This window comes from Caretta caretta, chromosome 4, assembly GCF_965140235.1.
Source record: "Caretta caretta isolate rCarCar2 chromosome 4, rCarCar1.hap1, whole genome shotgun sequence".
Lineage (NCBI taxonomy): Eukaryota > Metazoa > Chordata > Testudines > Cheloniidae > Caretta > Caretta caretta.
The window spans coordinates 85,464,073-85,485,642 of NC_134209.1; the positions used below are offsets into that span (position 1 = coordinate 85,464,073).

A 21,570-nucleotide genomic window follows, 5' to 3' on the forward strand; every position below is an offset into this window, starting at 1 on the left:
CTACAGTAAATCTAGAAATGCACTGTTTTATTAAATTAATAAGAAAAGCAAAATTCAGATTTCTACCATGTATTAGACATTTTCAACTTAAAACATCTGTTATAAATAAACACAGTCATTAATTATAGTAACAATGCGACCCTTAAAGTTAAGAATTTTAAAAATTCAATTTACTTATTTCGGTTCTTTATTTACTTCCTGAATTTCTCTTAGATTGGCTAGTGAAATGCAGTAATGTCAGTTATCCTTTATGTATATTCAGTTTTACTTTCAGGTTGTTAGTGCTGCAGTGTTCATGTTTCAAACACTTCAAGGTGATGTTTATTTGTTAATGATTTAAAACATTGTAGAAATACTACTAGTAATCTCCGGTTTCATGGAAGTTAGTTTTTACAATGTGAATTTTGTCCAAATTTTGATGACGGTGCCCCTTTAAAGATATTTGGCAGTAATGGGGCCTTTTGTCGGCAGACTCGTCAGAAACCAAGGACTGAATGGGCAAAGGGATTCCTTTTTTTCTAATAGAGAAGTCTGAATGACCAGCGCCTGTGCTGCACCTTTTCTGTTAACAACCGGAGGGGCTTTTATTCTACCGTCCTGTGAGTCCAGCAACTTCTGGGAGTATTAAATTACCGTGAATATTTTTAAGTGATCATTTGCAACAGAGTGTCTAAAGATTGTAAATAGATTTGTCTACTGTTGTGGATTAAAAATAAATAATCAGAAAGCAGATTCACTGATCGTCCAACCTGATGAAATGGTCATCTAGCTAGGGAGCTGCCATGGGAAGAATGATGTCATCTAATTCAGTGCAAACTTCTAGCCAAACTGTATTAACATTTAGACTCTTGCTTCAGTTGGAAAAAATAACTCTGTAAGATTTGGTTCGCACAGGGATTAGCAAAACAGGTCAAGTCAAAGGACAAGTCCACTTTTAGTTTAAAGATTTGTGCTATTAAAATGAATTCTAAACTGCTGTCTGCCTCTCTCAAGCATAGTTATCACCAGAGAGACCTCCTGGGTCTTCACTAAGAGTTCAGCACAGACCCCTAAAAGGAGGCTTCTTATCAACTTTTTATTAGATTTATAATCCCCTTTGCCTTACGATCCACTGCTGGCCCCTTCCTTATCCTGCCTATTATAGCAGCACTGTCAAATTCATGACTACACACATTCTTACCAGTATGTCACATCCAAAAAAAGCATGTTAAAAGTAATTGTAAGTACACAAATAAAGCAGAGATGTAGGTTTTTTAACTAATCTCATTTTTAAATGGCTATCGTTCTAAGTGCCTATTTATTTGTTTAAAAGACATTCACCAACCGCAGACCGTGGTATTTGTTTTTGCGACAATACACTACATGTGCAAACTAGCTGGAAGATAGTTCATGCTTGGTTTTCATTACAGTTTCCTTGCTTTAGTTTAATAGACACAAAGGACCAAATTTGCAAAAGTGGCTTTCATTTGTGCACACACAGCCACATCAGAAGACCTATGCACATACATATACATAAGTACTAGCTCCTCTTTGTGTCTGTGATACAATTCACACACGAAACCCAGTGAGTTTTATGCAAATTCTATCACTTGTGTATACCAAGTTGTGCACACAAAAACAGAGGCCAGGTTGAAAATAAGGACAACAAAAAGATTTACAGATGTGAAAACAGGCTTATCATATTGACTTTCCTATACACGTGAACTTTTGGAATAAGACAGAGGGGGTTTACTTCATTTTAAATTACCATCACACAGGCATTCTTCTGTTTTCCCAATTCTCATTTATGAACATGCACACCACCCCCCAAGCCCAGTACTACAGGTGGAACTGAAAAAACCTATTATCTGAACACTATTTAATATCTGATATCTGAGACCAGTTCTTGGCTGCAGCCATACAGGAACAGGGATGGGGGACAAAGGTGGCTTCAACACATTTTTGTGCCTCCTGTATTCTTAGGCCATCTGGCTGCCACTTTGACCCATAATGTAAGTTAGACTATTGCCCTGGGGTGTGTATACCCCAGAATAGAATCAAGCTAATTGCAATCATATTATGTGCATTCAGCCACCCTAAATTAATAAAACAAAACACCACATAATTGGCTTTCAAAAAGCAAAGGTTCTGAAAACCCTGGGTAACAAGACTAGACTCCGGATTGCGAGGGAGGCAGTATAGAACTATTCTTGCAGCACGAGGCCACCTGAAGAAGCCCTCTCTGTCTCAATTATTCCCCAGGAGCTACTTCTGCCCTATTTATGCTGCTGGAGTAGCCTAAACACTCTGGAAAAAAACAAATCTCAGCAAACATCTAAAAGTAGGGTTTAACAACGTTTAGCTGAAATGGAGATAAATACAGTTTGTCCTTGTCTACATTTAAACCATGTTTAGCACCAGTTCAGCAGCAAATGTTAACTGTGGTCATTAATAGTTCCATTTTAACATGTAAACAAGGCCTCAGTTACACCAGCATAAAACTAGACTAACTCCTTTGACTTCTGTGAACTATCTCGAACGTATACTGCTATTAACTAAACAGAATCTAGTGGAGTATTTCATATTATCCACAAGCAGATGCTATGCACAGGCAAAATCAAAATGACACAGTACACTAATCTATGTCACAGACTTATTATATTAGTTATTAAATTTCTATTCCTTGTTTTTGTTAAATGGCACAGGCTGTAAAAAAAACAAACAAAAAACACCAGTTCTCCTGACTGGAAGTGATACTGTCATCTGCTTTACTGAAGATATTTTGTCTTCTCTCTATTTGTGTCAGAATAGGCTACTGAGAGCTCTGAATCGTACAGGAAGAGTTCATATTTGTACTTATTTCTTTTTCTAGAAGAGTGTTGTTCAACCACTTCATTATAATCAAATTCCTGAAGCATAACCTACTTCTATAGGAAATACACCTCTACTCCGATATAACATGAATTCAGATATAACGTGGTAAAGCAGTGCTGGGGCGGGGGGGAGGGGGCACTCCAGTGGATCAAAGCAAGCTCGGTATAATGCAGTTTCACCTATAACACGGTAAGATTTTTTGGCTCCCAAGGACAGCATTATATTGGGGTAGAGCTGTATTACTACAGGTTGAACCTCTCTAGTCCAGCACCCTCAGGACCCGACTGGTGCCGAACCAAAGAATTCGCCGAACCACAGGAGGTCAATGCAGAGTGCCAGTGGGTCTCCATAGGTACAGGAAGTAGAGGTGCGGGGGTGTGTGTGCGCTGCAGCACTCCCAGGCTTTGCAGCCAGCGTGGCCCTCCAGCTGCCAGCCCCAGGTCCTCCCACTTCCTCCCAGAGCTTGAATGCCGCGAATCAGCTATTCGCGGAGCTCTGGAAGTGCTGGGAAGGAGAAGGAGGAGATGGTAAGCGTGGGGTTGCTGGTGCGCGAGAGGTGCGGGGAGAGGAGGGTAGAGAGGGGAGCTTAGCGCCGGTGGATGCTCCGCTCCCACTAATTTTTCCCTAAGGGTGCTCCAACCCCAGAGTGCCTACCCCAGAGCACCCACGGAGTTGGAGCCTATGCTGGACCATGGATGTTGCTGGACCAGGGAGTGCCGGATTAGAGAGGTTCAACCTGTACTGGAAATTGTGTGTTTAATCCAAGAATTATTTTGTGTATTAATCTTTGAAAATTTAAAATAGATCAGGGTCCAAATTCTGCTCTCAGCTATGCAGGAGCAGCACCAATGAAATCAATGGAGCTGAAGTGGAAGCAGGATTTGGTCTCACATTGTTCTCTCTATGAATCAATTCAATTAAACAAGGTTTGACTCTTAGTAATGTCTCCTCTCTTTTGTTTGCATCTTTAATTCATTTCCTGTTAGTCCTTACTTTCCATCTGATCCAGCAATGAACCCAACATCTGTGGCCACTATGGGGCATGTTTGGAAGCTGTAATAGCCAGCTATCAATCTCTAGTTTGGATTTTCCAAGCAGAAATGCAGCACCTATTTATGGCTAGTTCATTGGCTGGCTTCTTTTCTGGAACCACTGCTGGCTATCTCAGGGACATGAAATTACCCCTGGGACTGCCCAGAGGTCAGGCAGCTGATAGACTGTCTGAACTGTCTTGTTTAGCTCAGGGTTACTTTTATTTTATTCACATAAGGTCAAATCCACCCTCCACCCCCACATCAAGACCAAATTTAATATAATAGGGCTCTGCAGGCAACAGGTTCCCTTAGGATTCCATTCCAGGCTCTGGATGGGAATATAACCTAGTGGGAAGTCTCTTCTGTCTCATCCCCTGCAACCAATCTCTTTGCCCAGCCAGTCCCAGGGTTGGTCCCCCTCACTTGGATTCCTCATCAGATCTGCCTCCCCTCCCTGACCAGCCAGTCCCAGTCTCCCCACTCCTACAGACTCTCAGTCTCTATGGTGTTCCTCCCCAGCTCTCAGGCCCAGTCTACTTGCCCAGTCAGTCCCAGTTTCCCTCCTCGTAATCAGCCTTCAGTCCCAGTCCCCACCCACAAGCTCCTTGTATGAATCTTGGCAAAGTTATAATAATAGGTATTGCTACCAGCCCCACATATACTGTATCTTAATGAAATTCATGTACAACTTTATCCTAAATGAAATAATTTCCTCATTGCTGATGCCTTAGGAGAGTCCTGGAGAATGGAAAAATAGCAAGATCTCTAATCCGAGTAAAATCCAAACCCTGCTTATAACATTGAAAACAGTCCAAATTTTGCCTCAATTCCTTTGCACTTGGGGGAATTGCATAGTATAAGTGAGTTCAGAGTTTAGTTCCATCTGTTAACTAGAAGTATGTATTTTTTCTTTAAAGTTCCTAATGAAGGTCTCCATGATTGACCATTATTTTCAAATTTATTTTCTCTTTTCAGTGTATATTTAAGGTAGAAGTTTGCTCATTTTCCAGCCCAGATGCTGATAGAGACAAGCATTTTTTCTGCTCCGAGCTAGAGATCATGCACAATAAACAAATTTGGTTTAATCAGAATAAAATGTAACTTGCTGTTTTGTAAAACTACTAATAAATACCAATAAATGTGTTTCACCTCCAAAATTATGTTTGTTCTTCTGGCTGCGTTTTCCTATCATGCATGCTTCAGACAGTAAGTGTTATTTTTATAATTTAGTTCTCAAAGCATTTAGATAAAACGGTTAATAATAGCAGCTAGATATAGTACTTTGAAGCATTCATTATCAGATAGCTGACTTTCTTGGTATGCTAAGTGCATGAAGTTTTACTTTGAAAAGAAGGCTTTGTTAGCAGACACATTATTATAATGTGCACTTTGTTGAACTTTATTGTCTAAATATTTATAAGAAGATTTCTATAAACTAGCTTTTCATGAGTAACCATACACATTCGTCTTTGTAATTTATAATATGTTAATTATTTTTGGGTGAAATCAAACGGATTGGCTGGTAATCCCTTATCAAAATTGGCTTTTTCGGTCCAGATACCTACTGCACACCACTACAAAGCAATTATGAGTGTAAGATAGCATTTATAGTGTGTCATAACCAGGGGTGAAAGTAAGTTAAAAGACTTACCAGTATGCCGGAGTCCTGAATAGGGGGCATGGCCTCAACTGGAAGAGGTGTGGCCTGAACCGGAAGAGGCAGGGCCTTAAATCCCTGGGTCCTTTAAATCTTGATTTAAAGGGCTTGGGGCTCCAGCTGTGGTAGTGGCGGCTGGGAGCCCCGGAGCTTGGGGGCGATTTAAAAGGCCCAGGGCTCCAGCTGCTGCTACCGCAGTGGAGCCCCGGGCCCTTTATATCACTGAGGAGCCCTGGGGGCTCCCGGCTGCCACCTCTACCCTGGAGCTCTGGGCTCTGGCAGAGCTTTAAAGGGCCTGGGGCTCCTCTGTAGTAGCGTCTGCTGGAGCTCTGAGCCCTTTAAATCCCTGCCGGAGCCCTGCTGCCGAAGCCCTGGGGTAGCGGCAGCCGGGCTTCGTTGGGAATTTAAAGGGCCCCGGGGCTCCAGCCACCGCTACCGCCCCTATAAATCTCCTCCGGAGCCCCACCGCCACTACCCCAGGGCTTCGGCAGCAGGGCTCCAGCGGGGATTTAAAGGGCCTGGGCGGTAGCAGCGGCTGGAGCTCCGGGGCCCTTTAAATGCCCGCCGGAGCCCCACCGCCACTATCCCAGGGCTCGGGCAGCAGGGCTCAGGCAGGGATTTAAAGGGCTCGGGGCTCTGGCAGCCGCTACTGCTCCGGCCCTTTAAATCCCCACTGGAGCCCTGCTGCTGCTATCCCAGGGCTTTAAATTGCCGTCCAGGAAAGCCAGGCACAGTACGGCGCAGTACGGGTCTTGCTGGTACGCCGTACCAGGGCGTACTGGCTTACTTTAACCTCTGGTCATAACTTAATTTTACTTAGCAGGTATAGATTCATAGATTCATAGATATTTAGGCCAGAAGGGACCATTATGATCATCTAGTCTGACCTCCTGCACAATGCAGGCCACAGAATTTCACCCACCACTCCTAAAAAAGACCTCACACCTATATCTGTGCTATTGAAGTCCTCAAATTGTAGTTTGAAGACCTCAAGGAGCAGAGAATCCTCCAGCAAGTGACCCGTGCCCCATGCTACAGAGGAAGGCGAAAAACCTCCAGGACCTTCCAATCTGCCCTGGAGGAAAATTCCTTCCCGACCCCAAATATGGCGATCAGCTAAACCCTGAGCATATGGGCAAGATTCATCAGCCAGATACTACAGAAAATTCTTTCCCGGGTAACTTGGATCTTACCCCATCTAAAAACCCATCACAGGCCATTGGGCCTATTTACCATGAATATTTAATTACCAAAACCATGTTATCCCATCATACCATCTCCTCCATAAACTTATCGAGTTTAATCTTAAAGCAAGATAGATCTTTTGCCCCCACTACTTCCCTCGGAAGGCTATTCCAAAACTTCACTCCTCTGATGGTTAGAAACCTTCGTCTAATTTCTAATCTAAATTTCCTAGTGGCCAGTTTATATCCATTTGTTCTTGTGTCCACATTGGTACTGAGTTTAAATAATTCCTCTCCCTCTCTGGTATTTATCCCTCTGATATATTTATAGAGAGCAATCATATCTCCCCCCTTAGTGTGTCATAACTTAATTTTTCACCTTTTAAAAATAAAATCCTAATGTTTCAGCACCAGGCCTCTTAATTTTTTAAATGGGAAACAAAGCTGGGTACAAAATATTATCTGGCTGACAATATTAAGATTTCTAGGAAATCAGCAGAATTAGCCATTGATAAATTATTTCATTATCATTATGGAAAGCTTTCAAAAGTGCCAGACAAATGCTGAATATTTATAGTTATATTTACAGGAATTTACCATTAAGATTTGTACAAATGTAGTTTATAGTAAACCCTCACTGTCCCTTGTTTTTACAACCATTATTGCAAAATGAACTGGTGGAAGAGTACAAAATCAACAAAAATCTAGCCAAATACTTGAAAATATATTAACAAACAAAAGAGTGAAACGTAGGAACTGTCACACCAGAGCAGATCATTGATTCATTTAATCCAGGACTCTACCAGATAAAGGAAAAAGATCTATATCTGGCTGTGCCAGGGTTGCCACCCCTAGGTACAGGTTTCTGTCAGTACATTGCTATCTGTGGGAGGTCTGAGGTAGTGGCCAAAGAACACTTCAGTCCTACCCTTTACAGGACGTTAAAATCCAAAGCAAATCAGGAACCAAAAAAACCACAACTCAAAACAGGATCAATCCAACAAGCTTTTGGTGGGACCCCTTCTTCTATTCAGGGCTTGTCTCAAAACACTACATGTTCAGCTGCTCCCCCTGGGCCTGGCTGTCCCTTCTGGCAGGGGCATACCCGGCTGGCAAGCTAGCTCACGCTCTGGGCTGCAATCAGGCTCCTCTCCCATCAAGAGTAGCTGCCTCTGTTCTCCTTCCTGGTCAGCCCTGAACTGCATTAAGTTCTCCTCCTTTTAGCTCCCCTCGCCACGCCTCACATTTACTGTAGGTGTATGCCAACTGGGTCTTGGTTAGTCTCTAAGGTGCCACAAGTACTCCTTTTCTTTTTGCGAATACAGACTAACACGGCTGTTACTCTGAAACCTGAAATATTTCATAATATTATCCATTTTCCATACGTCTCCATTTTTGTAATATTTAATATCTGGGATCAAAGCATATGTATAAAAGCACTTTAAAGTTAATAGATGGTACCACATATTATTTATTCTGGTATTTTTGATAGGCTGGTACTTTATGTACATCTGGATAAAAAATATCTGGCTTAATTTTCAATGTTTGTCTTTCATTATATTATATTCTCATATGCTTATTTTATAGCCTACAGTTAAATAATATATTATCATAGCGGTGCATAGTCAACTGATTGAAATCACCTCCTGTGAATGGTAGGTGTTCTCTAGACATTGGTCTTTTTGATTGAGATCAAGTGAAGAATAAGTTTAATATTTGATACATCTGCTATACCCTGCAATGGCAATGGATAGATCTGATAGTCTCTTCCATCTTTAACTTCTGTTATCTTATTTACATATGTAAAGAAGGTAAATAGAATAGTTGAATATGTCAAACTACACTTTATTTCCAAAGCATAACAGCCAGATAAACAGATCAGAGATTTCTTTCAAAGAATTTGGAGATAGCTCTAATTTAAATAGCAAGTATATTTACCTCAAGCATAATCAGTAACGTGTATTCTGTGCCATAACCCAAAAGCAATCCTCACAGCCAAAACTGGCAGCACTGGCCTGCCTTCACCTAACCCTTGCACTCCTGGAGTGCAAGCAGTCAAATGATGGCAGATTCCTCTGTGCGTTTTACAGCTGGAAAGAGGATTCTTGCACTTTCTCCTTTCCTGAACATTTACACTGGAGAAGCCATAATTTGGCCTATAATTTTAAAAGATACAAACATAAGAATATTGCCCATCATTTCCTAAAAAGGATGGTTCAATTTAATTTAAAAGCTCAAACAAGTTCAAAACCAAGGTGTGGCTGAATGATCCTGTACAAAAAGACTCTGAAGAAACTTAACCAAATTATAAATTTACACATGAAAGTAAACTTTACTATATACTCAAAAGTTTTACCCTCCAGAATTCTCAAATCCTGTCCATGATCCAGTAGGTATCTGATATAAATAAATGTAAACACTTTTCTCTTTTTAAACCATCATTTAATCAATCATTTAAGATAGTATGGCCTAGTGGATAGAGTGCTGAACTGGGATTCAGGAGACCTAATTTCTATTCCCAGCTCTGCTATTGACCTGCTACGGTATGTCTACACTGCAGCAGATGTGGGCCTCCCATCCCATACACAGGCTGGCATGCTAAAAATAGCAGTGTGATGTTGCAGCTTGAGCTCTCTAATCTTGGGAATCAGGCGATGTCCACACTGCTATTTTTAGCATGATAGCTTGAGCCCTGCTAACAATAGATCAAGCCCTGCTAGCGTGAGTCTATCTACCCAAGCTGGGAGGATCGTTCCCAGCTACAGTGTAGACATAGCCCTGGTGACTTTGGACAAGTCATGTCACTGCTCTGTGCCTCAGTTTCCCCATCTGTAAACCTGGGATGACGACACTGGTCTCGTTTGTAAAGCATTTGGAGATCTATGAAAAGCACAACATCAAGCCACAAAACACACATGTCCAGAGTCACCAAATGACACACTATTTTTAATAATACCTAACTCTTGCAGGTCTGAAATTACAATAAAGAACTTTTAGATGAGAACAAGGGTAAGACTATGAACCTATATAACCACTGATGTGATTGTAACAGAAATGCTTTTCAAGGAACACAGGTTTTATCTCTATTTGTATAGTTTTTGAAATCCTTAAAAACAAGGGAGTAGATTCTGTACCTACACCTCTTGAGAAGGTGCAGCCAAGGTAGGGCAGGGTAAAGTACAATAATAAAAAGAATCCCCAACTGCCTCTCCAGAAAAGCTATCAAAATCCAAATAGAGGCAACAATTAATATATTTTCCACACATCAATCTTTACTTAAGTCTTGTATTTGTGAGTCACTGTCTGGTCAACTATTTATATCCAAACTACCTTGAGATAATGCCATTCTTTCTGGTACGTACAAATTAACATTGTGACCAGTGATTTCTGATACAATCACAGTTGAGGCCCTTACCTTAAGGCGATGCTTTGTGTAAATTTATCGTTTCCCTCTTGCATGAAGCACTGCATTTATGTAGTTTGCCCCCCGTATCCCGATTTGTATTAACGGGACTATGTTTTTCTGATGGATTGTGGTTTATTCTGGCAGCTTTCCTGCCAAGTAATTGACTCTCCATTTCCGTGAGTTGTGATCTGTACACTTCCTAAATTGACACTATAGGCTTAAAGTACAGGCCAAGTATTCCAGTCTAACTGAGAGCAGAATTTGGCTAGAAAGCTTTCCAGCAAGAGGACAAAAGTTTGTTTGGTTCAAAAAAAAGAAAAAAAAACAACACCCTTTCTATATTACAAATGAGGAAAATAAATGGTAATTTGATAATTTGGTGAAAAATAGTTCATTCCTTTATGATTACCTAAATTGCCTTGAGGTCATATCTCTCTCTTTTGAAAAATTACACTGAATTTTGTGGGTAACATATAAACTGATAACAGTGAAAAAAATCAAGTCAAATGATGCATTTAACTTCTGTTAATATATTAGCTTTCATTATGCCACCTTTTGTAATTTAAATCATCTTACACTGTAAACTATCATTATCAAAATGTCAAAAGAAAACTTATTGACTTTGTATTGATACAACAGCCAATATTAACATTACTTACTAAATTATTATTTTTGTCAGACTAAACAGAAAAAAATACATGGGAAAAACAGGCCCATAGTTCATAAATGACTCAAGGATTCCTCTGATGCATACATCTCCAAACTGTGCATCTGAACATAATGTAAGTCTCAAATATTGCGAGCAACTTCAAGCTGGTAGCATGTTTCCTGTGAGAATAGTTCCTCAAAAACGTATTTCAAACTATTTTGAGAAATGTTTTCCCTTGCGAGATTATTACTGTAGTCATGAAATTAAACGATTTAGAACTTTATGGTCACTTCCACTTCAATGATCAGAGAGAAACCAAGAACTGCGGGTCTTGCCAGCAAAGGCACAAAATGGGGAAAGACGTCAGTAGTCCCAATCTTCCTTGAAGAAGTGCCTTTGTGGACACTGTGGCTGAGATGTAGGCAGCTTAGACTGGGGGACTGGTTGCTTTTCCACCAGATTCTGCTGTCTCAGTCTAGGGAGTACAGCAATTTAATTGCTGTTGCATCACCCAGATGCTATGGAAATAAATACTTTATAAAATGAGTAAATTAATAAAAAGTCAGTTTCTTCACTGGACAAGCCACCATCACCAAACTTAAGATGTTACTGAATGACAGAAATTAGAGAAGGAAAAGTTCTACTGTATTAAGTTACCTAGTCCAGGGGTTCTCACACATTTGAATGTTGTGGACCACATCTGAATAAAGAAATTGTCTTGTGGACCATCTCCCCATCCTAATCTCCCTGTGGCAACTACATCAATTAATTTTGTGGGAAAAGTGATATCAGGAAAGGGTATGTGTATCTTTAGCTGTCCTTTCATCTTCAGTATCCAGTTATTGGCCCTAAACACTGGAATTCATTTCACATGTAAGACTCATCTGTTTTTTCATGCTTTCCTGAGTGGCAATGGTAGTTTATCCTCAGGAATACCAATGGGGATCTACTATGGCAACTGGTGTGATGGCTTTTATGGAAATCAAACAATGTATAGCAAATAGAACAATTTTTCTTATTTCATTTGGGAAATATAAGAGAAGGAGGAATGAAAAAAATGTGAGTGGCATCTGAAATTTTACAGTGTCGTCCTTTGAATTTAGATCCGATAGCCTTTTGTCGGATGTTCTCTTTGCTCATTTCATTGTAATATAGCAATGTTGAACCACTGTTGCATGGCTTCAATATGACCATTTTCAGGTGAGCAAAAATGAAAAAAATAAGGCTGTATTAAGGTCTCTTCCTTTAAAAAGAAGACTTCTGAAACTCGCTGGTCCTGGAAGTCACATGTACCATGTCTAAGGAATTTTGCTAATGACTTCATTCAATCGGAGGAGGATAGGAACCTAAATGATGAAGTTCCTTGGCTTTGTGGAATAGGTAACCAAAAAAACCCCCAAAACCCAACCCCACCACCACCAGTGCTATTTTTTTTTTGTTTAAGCAAGGCTTTATTTAGTTCTGGTGAGTCCACCCCCCAAGAGCCTTCTGTCTTTAGTTCTGATATTTCCTTAACTGTTCATTTCAAGTCCCCCCCCAAAGACATTTTTCACCTCTTAAAAGGCTACTTTGTTAAGATCTTGAAAAATGAGGTCACTACCAGTATCAGAAACATAAATTATGTCATAAACTGATGTTGCTCCACTGACATCAATGGACTGGTGCCTATGTACCGCAGCTGAGAATCTGGCCCTGAATTTGGAAATCTGAGCTATATACTATAACTACATATGCATTAGGCGATCTCTTATTCAGGTAAGCAGGACTTGGCAAAAACACATATTTGAGATAGTAGCTACTAACAAATCGAAGCACACATTTCTGAAGTTATAGCAGTGTGAAGATATATCATTTGTATCTCTCAACCAGCTGGAAGATCTCTGGCTTTGAAATAACAGTTGTTTTCTTTTTTTAAACTGTTTGACTTGTACCATCCCAGTGTGGCAGTCTAGCAAGCTAGAGTAGCTCACATTCTGCATTGGAAATCCTTGGTAGAATGTACAATTTCAAACCAGTATGTTTGCAAAAAGGCTTTCGGGACTGAGATAAGATTATGAACATTTATCTTTTCCTCATTGACTCTTCTCTCCCTTTCCCTAATCCTTTCCTTAGCTGGGCTGTACACTAAGCAGTTTCATGCTAAGGAATCCTACTCGCATCAGCTGCCACTACACAGCTGCTTCTGCTGTGTTGGGGCTCCAATTGTGCAGTATTTCATCTAAAATGGAACTAGGTGATAAAGGAGATTATATTAACACTAAAATTAGATCATCCTCATTTAGAGCACCCACCGAGAGAGAGAGACTATCAAAGGAAAAACACAGACAGCTGATCTGAGAAGATGACAATAGTGAATGGCTATTTGGGAGGCTGCTTAACTATGCTGCTCAATGATGGAATGTGTAATTGTTATAGTTGCACATAACAGTATTTAATTTTAGCTTTTTTTCCTTTAAAAAACCCTAGAAATTACAGTAAAAATCCAACTATGTTAAACAAATGTCATTTAAGTTGGCAAGTCAAGCACCTGAAAGTTAAGTGTCCATGCAGTCTCAATTCTGCCCCCTTGCATGTACAGTATGATACAGTCTGTATTGAGATGATCATATACTATTTTTTCTACAGCACTCCTATCTCATACAGTGCATAGTGGAACACACCTGGAGGTAGGATTAAGGTTGCATGGGCAATTGCAAATCTGGCATTTCATAACTTTCAAGTGCTTGACTTTGCAACCTAAATTTCTTTTAACATAGTTTCTCCCCACTCCTTATGTCATTAATTATTCTTAACTGCACAGTATATAAAGGTAACATAACAGTGTGTTCAAATGAATAATAAATTGAAATAAAATTAGATTCTGGGATATGTTTTTCCATGTAGCAATACGTTAAAATGCATAACTATCCATTTACCTGATATGTAAAGACAACTCACAATATAACTGGAATAAGAACCTACCGTTTTGCTGATGTAACTTGTGCTGATATTCATACATTGCAGCCCCTCACTATTGCAGCAACCTCCACATCTGTAGATGGATACACATGGGGGTTTAAAGAAGGTGTTTGTTGTTGCTCCAAACTCTTTCCCCACATCTACACACACCTCGCGTGGCATGCACTGAGTTTTCCTCCATTCATTATCAATACCTGCCAAGTTATAGGGAAGTTCATACGTTATAATGCAGCTAGTTAAAATAAGAACAACATTCCACCATATATTAACAGCAACTTGCTTATGTTTGGAATCAGACTAGCATGTGACTTTGTGTATTTAGATTCTTGATTCAATGAAATACACATTTCTTTAGAGAAACTGAATTCTCTCTGCAGTAACTTTCCAGAATCCCATGGCAGTGCTGCCAGGGAGCAGAGCCACAGTGGGGACAGAGCTGTAGTGGAACCACTGGGATCCTAGTAAACATATCCTTGGTAGATCTTAGGATATCCGAAGATTTCAGAGAGATTTCCATGTGCAGTTTCCTATCCCTATGTGGCAATATCTGCAGAGGAGAATCATCTGGCCCTGAGTAACAAACACTTCAGGATTTGGACCACACAGTATGTTAAAAAGCATGTTTGATTTGTGTCCTGTAATATTAAAGTGACAAATATTTAATTGGATGTTCATTTACTTTTGTAAACTACAGAGTGCTCTCTCTATGCTTTTCCAATGCAAAAAAAGAAAATTACAGGGCAATATTTTATACCTTCTTCCTTAAACTTAAATTCTAATTCGGCTAGGTCCTTAGACATTGATTGGATTTTCTGGCTGGGCATTTCTGCCAAATTGCAATTGTGCACAGCTGAGACCTCATCATTAAAAAGTGATGTAACTTGCCTCACAACAGCCCTGTTCCTGTCTTGGAGCCAGCTTCTGTTAGGTTGCTTTCTGTCTCAAAGAAGAACTAACATTACACCGGTTATCTAATCAATTCCTCCTCTAAAAATTCAATTCAAACCCACCTACCGTATTGTAAATTTTATTCTTCCTCTTATAAGTTCTACAACTTCCACCAAAAAAACTATAAAGTAGGGTTGTTGATAGGAGTTAACTCATGTGATTAAGTAAAAAATTAATCACATTTAAAAAAATTAATCATGATTAATCACAGTTTTAATTGCACTGTTAATCAACAGAATACCAACTGAAATTTATTAAATATTTTGGATGTTTTTCTACATTTTCATCTATGTTGTATTCTGTGTTGTATCTGAAATCAAAGTGTATATTATTTTTTATTATAAATATTTGCACTGTAAAAATGACAAAAGAAATAGTATTTTTCAATTCACCTCACACAAGTACTGTAGTGAAATCTTTTTTGGGAAAGTGCAACTTACAAATGTACATTTTTGTGTTACATAACTCCATTCAAAAATAAAAACAATGTAAAATTTTAGAGCCTGCCAGTCCACTCAGTCCTACTTCTTGTTCAGCTAATCGCTCAGACAAACAAGTTTGTTTACATTTACAGGAGATAATGCTGTCTGCTTCTTATTTACAATGTCACCTGAAAGTGAGAACAGGCATTTACATGGCACTTTTGTAGAATGGCACTTCTGCAAGTTATTTTATGCATCAGATATGCTAAACATTTGTATGCCCTTTCATGCTTCGGCCATCATTCCAGAGGACATGCTTCCATTCTGATGACGCTCATTAAAAAATTGAGTAAATTAAATTTGTGACTGAACTCCTTGGAGGGAGAATCGTATGTCCCCTGCTCTTTTTTACCCACATTCTGCCATATATTTCATGTTATAGCAGTCTTGGATGATGACCCAGTATGTTGTTCATTTTAAGAACACTTTCACTGCAGATTTGACAAAATGCAAAGTAGGTACCAATGTGACATTTCTAAAGATAGCTACAGCACTTGACCCAAGGTTTAAGAATCTGAGAGGGACACGGTGTGGAGCATGTTTTCAGAAGTCTTAAAAGAGCAACACTCTGATGTGGAAACTACAGAACCTGAACCACCAAAAAAGAAAATCAACTTTCTGCAGGTGGCACCTGACTCAGATGATGAAATGAACATATGTCAGTCCGCTCTGCTTTTGATTGTTACTGAGCAGAACCAGTCATCAGCATGGACACATGTCCCCTGGAATGGTGGTTGAAGCATGAAGGGACATATGAATTTTTAGCGCATCTGGCATGTAAATATCTTGCATTCCGACTACAACAGTGCCATGAGAACACCTGTTCTCAATTTCAGGTGATATTGTAAATAAGAAGCGGGCAGCATTATCTCCTGCAAATGTAAACAAACTTGTTTGTCTTAGTGATTGGCTGAACAAGAAATAGGACTGAGTGGACTTGTAGGCGCTAAAATTTTACTTTGTTTTATTTTTGAATGCAGTTTTTGTACATAATTCTGTATTTGTAAGTTCAACTTTCATGATAAAGAGATTGAACTACAGTGCTTGTATTAGGTGAATTGAAAAATACTATTTCTTTTGTTTTTTTGAAGTGCAAATACTTGTAATCAAAATTAAATATAAACTGAGCACTATACACTTTGTATTGTTATTCTATTATGGTTTCACAGCGCGATTAATTTTTTTAATTGCTTGACAGCCCTACCATAAAGTAATTTATTTTCAGGCAGAATGATAAAAAAAAAGAATTCTGTTGATATCCATTAATGCTTCAACTGGTCTGTTGTAATGTTATAAACATACTTTACACAATCAAAATAAGCCACACCAAAGTGTGCATTACTTGGCTACTCCAAGTGGTTGAAGATCCTTTGCCATGAGCCTCCCAGTGCATCTGAGGCACACATCAATAGCTGAGTAATGCATACATTATTCTGGGTTATAGCTTAATTGAAGAAAATAAGGGGGAAAAAGACAAATATTTGCTTTTTTCCCCCCAGTGGGGACATTCTTTGGGAGTCCCCTATTACTGCCTTCTTACTTCCTGCAAAGTCTTCAAAATCCCAGCATAGCAGAGATTCTTTCCAGCTGAGGACTTCTGGATTTAATTTCAGATATCTGCTGTAGTGTACTATCTGAAAATGGTGCTAACACCTCCTTCTGCATCAGTGTACACCTCATGCATCCCACTGAGTTCACAAAACGTATATCAGAAAAAAATAGCCATAAGGATTAGTTTCTTTCATTATGGAAGCGTCTAAAGGTTTGTGCCAGAGCTTGCCAGGGCTGAGCCCTGGCACCTGTAGGCTTGGCAGTTCATAGCCCTGGCACTTCTGGACTTGCCACGTCAGTTATGAAAATAAGAAAAATTGCTGAGCACTGGCACCTTTTTCATTACAAATTAAGCACTGGTCTAAAGGTCCTAATTTATGCATTAATACAAATCAAAGGCCTTAGCCGTTTTTATTTTCAGTGCTTAGATTTTAAAATGTTTTTGACACAACTGACATTTCTTCAGATTTTGATTTACAGTATTTGATAAATTTTTTATTTCCTGAACTTACTTTTCAAGATCTCTGCATTATAATGTGCTGCTGCAAATTTTACTGAATCATCTGATCTTGGGTCGAAGCTGGAGTGTTCCCTGTTGTGTTGCCAGCCCCCTTTCCTCAACTGACATTTGAACATTTTCCAATACTCTGGGTAAAGTACTGTCATGAGTTCATCCACACTGGACACAGACCGCAACTGCTCTTCCAGCTCTTTGCTTGCATGAGCCTGTTAAAGAAACATGCAAGATTAATTACTTTCTGCATTGCACAAGTTTTGCTGTAAATTAGTTTGTTGAACAGCTAAGCTTTTCTAAAATCAAGTCTCCCCCTTAAGAATCCTCTTGCGAAAAAGTCTTCACTAGTGTTGTTCTGTAAAGTCTGATATTGCAATGCCTTTCTCTCATCACGAATTCTTACTCAAACATATTGTTAAAGATAAGTATTATTCATGTGAGAAAAGGGTTGCAGAAGTAAACCCTTGCATAATACAATTTGGAGGTTAAGGCAATGTATTACATTTTGTATTATGGATAACCGAATGATTTTTAAATAACATCTTTAATTTTTCAAACAGAATTAGACAGATTTTATTATTATATGTATATTACCTAGCATCATGTAACATTAAAAAGGATGAGAGCAAGTAAAATTTTGTATGTTTTCCCAAAATGTCATGAAAGCAAAAAATGATGAAAGTGCAAAAATGGGTGAAAATGAAATTAGATAATTTTTGAAAATTGGTTTTTATAATTTTGTACATCCTTAGGGACCGATCCTGCAGACACTTGCTATAGAGCATAGTGTTTACTATTGTGAATAGTTCAATTGAAGCCAATGAAACTATTAATAGTAGTAAACACTATATTTGGTAATAAGTTATTGTAGGATCAGCCCTATCTTGTAATTCTCTATTTGGTAAATATAAATTTTTCCCATTCCAAATATAAATGAGATATGAACATAGGTATCTTTAAAACAATCTTGTTTTGGGTCAATCATCAGTTTGCCACAAGCTCCATGTAGGGGCCAGTGTGATTTTCCATTGTCTCAAATGCAGTTTGTGAAAGAGATGAGGACTATTACATTCTGCCTTGTGATTCCCATCGTGTTGCAGGGGGAACATGCACCCCACCACCATACATCATGCAGAAAACGTACCTGGTCAACACTCCATCCATTCCCTGCCCACTCGTACTCACATGCACAATGATGGTGGAGAAAACCACACATAATGGTTCCCTGGAAATTGCCGTCTCCCCAGATGCAGCTACCCACAGTATGGGTATCCAGTACAGGAGAGGGAGGGATGTCTTAACAACTCCTCACGCATGGGCATGCAGGAATGGCCACAGTGTGGCCCTTCAACAGCAATATTAGAGACAACATAAGCAGTGTTCATTAACTACTGCTTCTGTACATATAAATAAAAACACATACACTAACTATTGTCTTCTGCATCCCAGCAAGAAATGACCACATTAAAAAAATATTGGTGACAAAATAGGTAGTTTAAAAATAATATATCCCTATCAGAGTCTAACAATTTTAAACAGGCCAAATTTATTTTTTATCCTAACCTGCACAATTTTGACATGGATGCTTTTAGGTGTCTGTGACAAGTAGTATTAATTTTAGCAATGAATATGGCTTACATAAATTGGCTGCAAGATTTAGTCATGAATTAATTTCTTTATGTAAACAAACTAAAGACTATTACATAATACGAAATATTTTATTCCCTGCACAGTTCCAAAATATTGCTCTCAATGTTGCCAACTCTCGTGATTTTATTGTCAGTCTTGCAATATTTATTGCTTTACTTAAAACCCCAGGTCTTGGAGCTGACAAACTCATCTTCCATTACAAAACAAAACAAAACAAAACAGAACCTTCTAGCCTTCCAGGCAGCAGAGAAACCCCTGAAGTGAGCACACTCTAAGGGCTCAGAAATCAAGAAGTCAAATAAAAGAACCCTTTTTTAAATCTCATGATTTTTTTGGAGGCCTGACTCATGATTTTTGAATGTCCTGTACAATTACTAGCAGGAATAATATATATGATACAAAGATTTCATATATACTGAAAAACCCTTTGTCACTGAATGAATGAGAACATTAGTCTTATTTATTCTTCATTACAAGAGATACGAAGTATTCTCCCCCTTTCTTCCTTCCATCGGGGACCAGCTCTAATTGCTACGCATGCCACCAACCCCTAGAAGCAGCAGCAAAGCCTGAGTGCCCTTAAAGGGGCTGGGACCCAGCTCCTCCTATAATGTAGACATTCTGGACCTCGCAGGATCCTGGAGCCTGGGCTCCAGACTGAGCCCAAATGTTTACATAGCAATTAAATAGCCCCTTAGCACGAGCCCAAGTCAGCTGATGTGGGCCAGCCTTGGGTATCTGCAGTGTAGACATACCCAAAGTTACCTGAAATAAAATAGATGCTGTTCTGAAGGAATTAAAGTATGAAATTGTAGAACTACTAACAGTGAGTGATATGTAACCTGTCATTTAAATCAGCTTCTGTACCTGATGACTGGAGGATATCTGGATGATAGCCAGATCACTGGAAAATGTGACACCAATTTTTAAAGAAGGGTCCAGAGGCAATCCTAGCAACTAAAGGCCGGTAAGCCTAACTTCAGTACCAGGCAAATTGGTTGAAACGACAGTAAAGACCAGAATTAATAGACACATAGATTAACACAATTTGTTGGGGAAGAAAGAGTCAACAAGGCTTTTGTAAAGGGAAATCATGCCTCACAAATCCATTAGAATTCTTTGAGAGGGTCAACAAATATGTGGACAAGGGTGATCCAGTGGATATAGTGTACTTGGATTTCCCGAAAGCCTTTGAGAAGGTCCTTCACCAAAGGCTTTAAACCAAAGTAAGCAGTTATGGGATAAGAGGAGAGGCCCTCTCATAGATCATTTATTTTTATCCTTTTTTTCCGGTCTTTTAAAAAGTTTCTGGTCAGTTTGCAGAATGGACAGAGGTAAATAGTTGTTTCCTTCAGAGAGCTGTATTGGGAACAGTGCTATACAACATATTCATAAATGATCCAGAAAGAGGGATAAACAGTGAGATGGCAAAATTTGCAGACAATACAAAATAACTCAAGGTAATTTAATCCAAAGCAGACTGTGAAGAGTTACAAAGGGATCTCTCAAGGGCAACAAAAATGATTAAGGGTATGGAACAGCTCCGTATGAGGAGAGATTAAAAAGACTGGAACTTTTCAGCCTGGAAAAGAGACAACTAAGAAGGGATATGATAGAGGTCTATAAAATCATGAATGGTGTGGAGCAAGTGAATAAGGAAGTGTTATTCACTCCTTCACGATAACACCAGAACCAGGGGCCACTGAAATTAATAGGCAGTAAGTTTAAAACAAAAGGAAGTCCTTCATCACACAACACACAGTCAATCTGTGGAATTTGTAGCCAGGGGATGTTGTGAAGGCCAAAGCTATAGTGAGGTTAAAAAAAAGAATGAGATAAGTTCATGGACAACAGGTCCATCGATGGCTATTACCCAAGATAGTCAGGGATACAACCACATGTTCTGGGTATCTCTAGCCTCTGACTGTCAGAAACTGGCAGTGGACAACAGAGATGGATCACGCAATGATTGCTTGTTTTGTTCATTCCCGCTGAAGCACCTGGAATTGGCTCCTGTCAGAAGACAGGATACTGGGATGAGTAGACCGTTAGTCTGACCCAATATGGGCGTTATGATGTTCTCATGATCAATGCAAGATCCGTCACCTATGAACAATACACCAACAAAAAATCAGCAATGAAGTACCCAAGATCACCTGCATCCTGGAGACTTGGCTGGATTACACTACAAGCCCTGTGCTAGCCCGCCTCCTCCCCACTTCCTCCAACTTGGTCTATCATATCTCCTTCCTTAGAGGTTTTTAAGGTCAGGCTTGACAAAGCCCTGGCTGGGATGATTTAACTGGGAATTGGTCCTGCTTCGAGCAGGGGGTTGGACTAGATGACCTTCTGGGGTCCCTTCCAACCCTGATATTCTATGATTCTATGATTCTATATACCAAGACGAGACAGGAGGCACTGCATTCATTTTCGCTTCAAACATCAAATTGTAAAAAGTTACCTCAGGTAGTAAAAGGTCTTCTAAATTCATTTTTCTAGCACAAGGGTGGGCAAACTTTTTGGCCTGAGTGCCACATTTGGTTGTGAAAATTGTATGGGCGCCATGAATGCTCATGAATCTTGGGGCTGGGATGCAGGAGAGGGTGAGGACCCTGGCTGGGGGTGCAGGGTCTGGCGTGGGGCTAGAAATGAGGAGTTCAGGGTGCAGGAAGGGGCTCCGGGCT

General features: G+C 39.5%; 1 protein-coding gene and 1 long non-coding RNA gene across 3 annotated transcripts in view; one reads left to right on the forward strand and one right to left on the reverse strand.

Moving 5' to 3' along the window:
• LOC142071913 (uncharacterized) overlaps nt 1–21,570 on the forward strand; it is a 248,828-nt gene that overhangs the window by 148,496 nt on the left and 78,762 nt on the right. The gene's annotated exons all lie outside the window — the stretch shown is intronic.
• Nucleotides 1–21,570, reverse strand: part of VEGFC (vascular endothelial growth factor C) — a 141,783-nt gene that overhangs the window by 17,809 nt on the left and 102,404 nt on the right. For both annotated transcript variants that reach the window (XM_048847791.2, XM_048847793.2), the window contains exons 2-3: nt 17,235–17,448; nt 13,745–13,935 (exon numbers count right to left, since the gene is read on the reverse strand). In XM_048847791.2, coding sequence (XP_048703748.1) covers nt 13,745–13,935; nt 17,235–17,448 — 405 coding nt within the window. The remainder of the gene's footprint in view (nt 1–13,744; nt 13,936–17,234; nt 17,449–21,570) is intronic.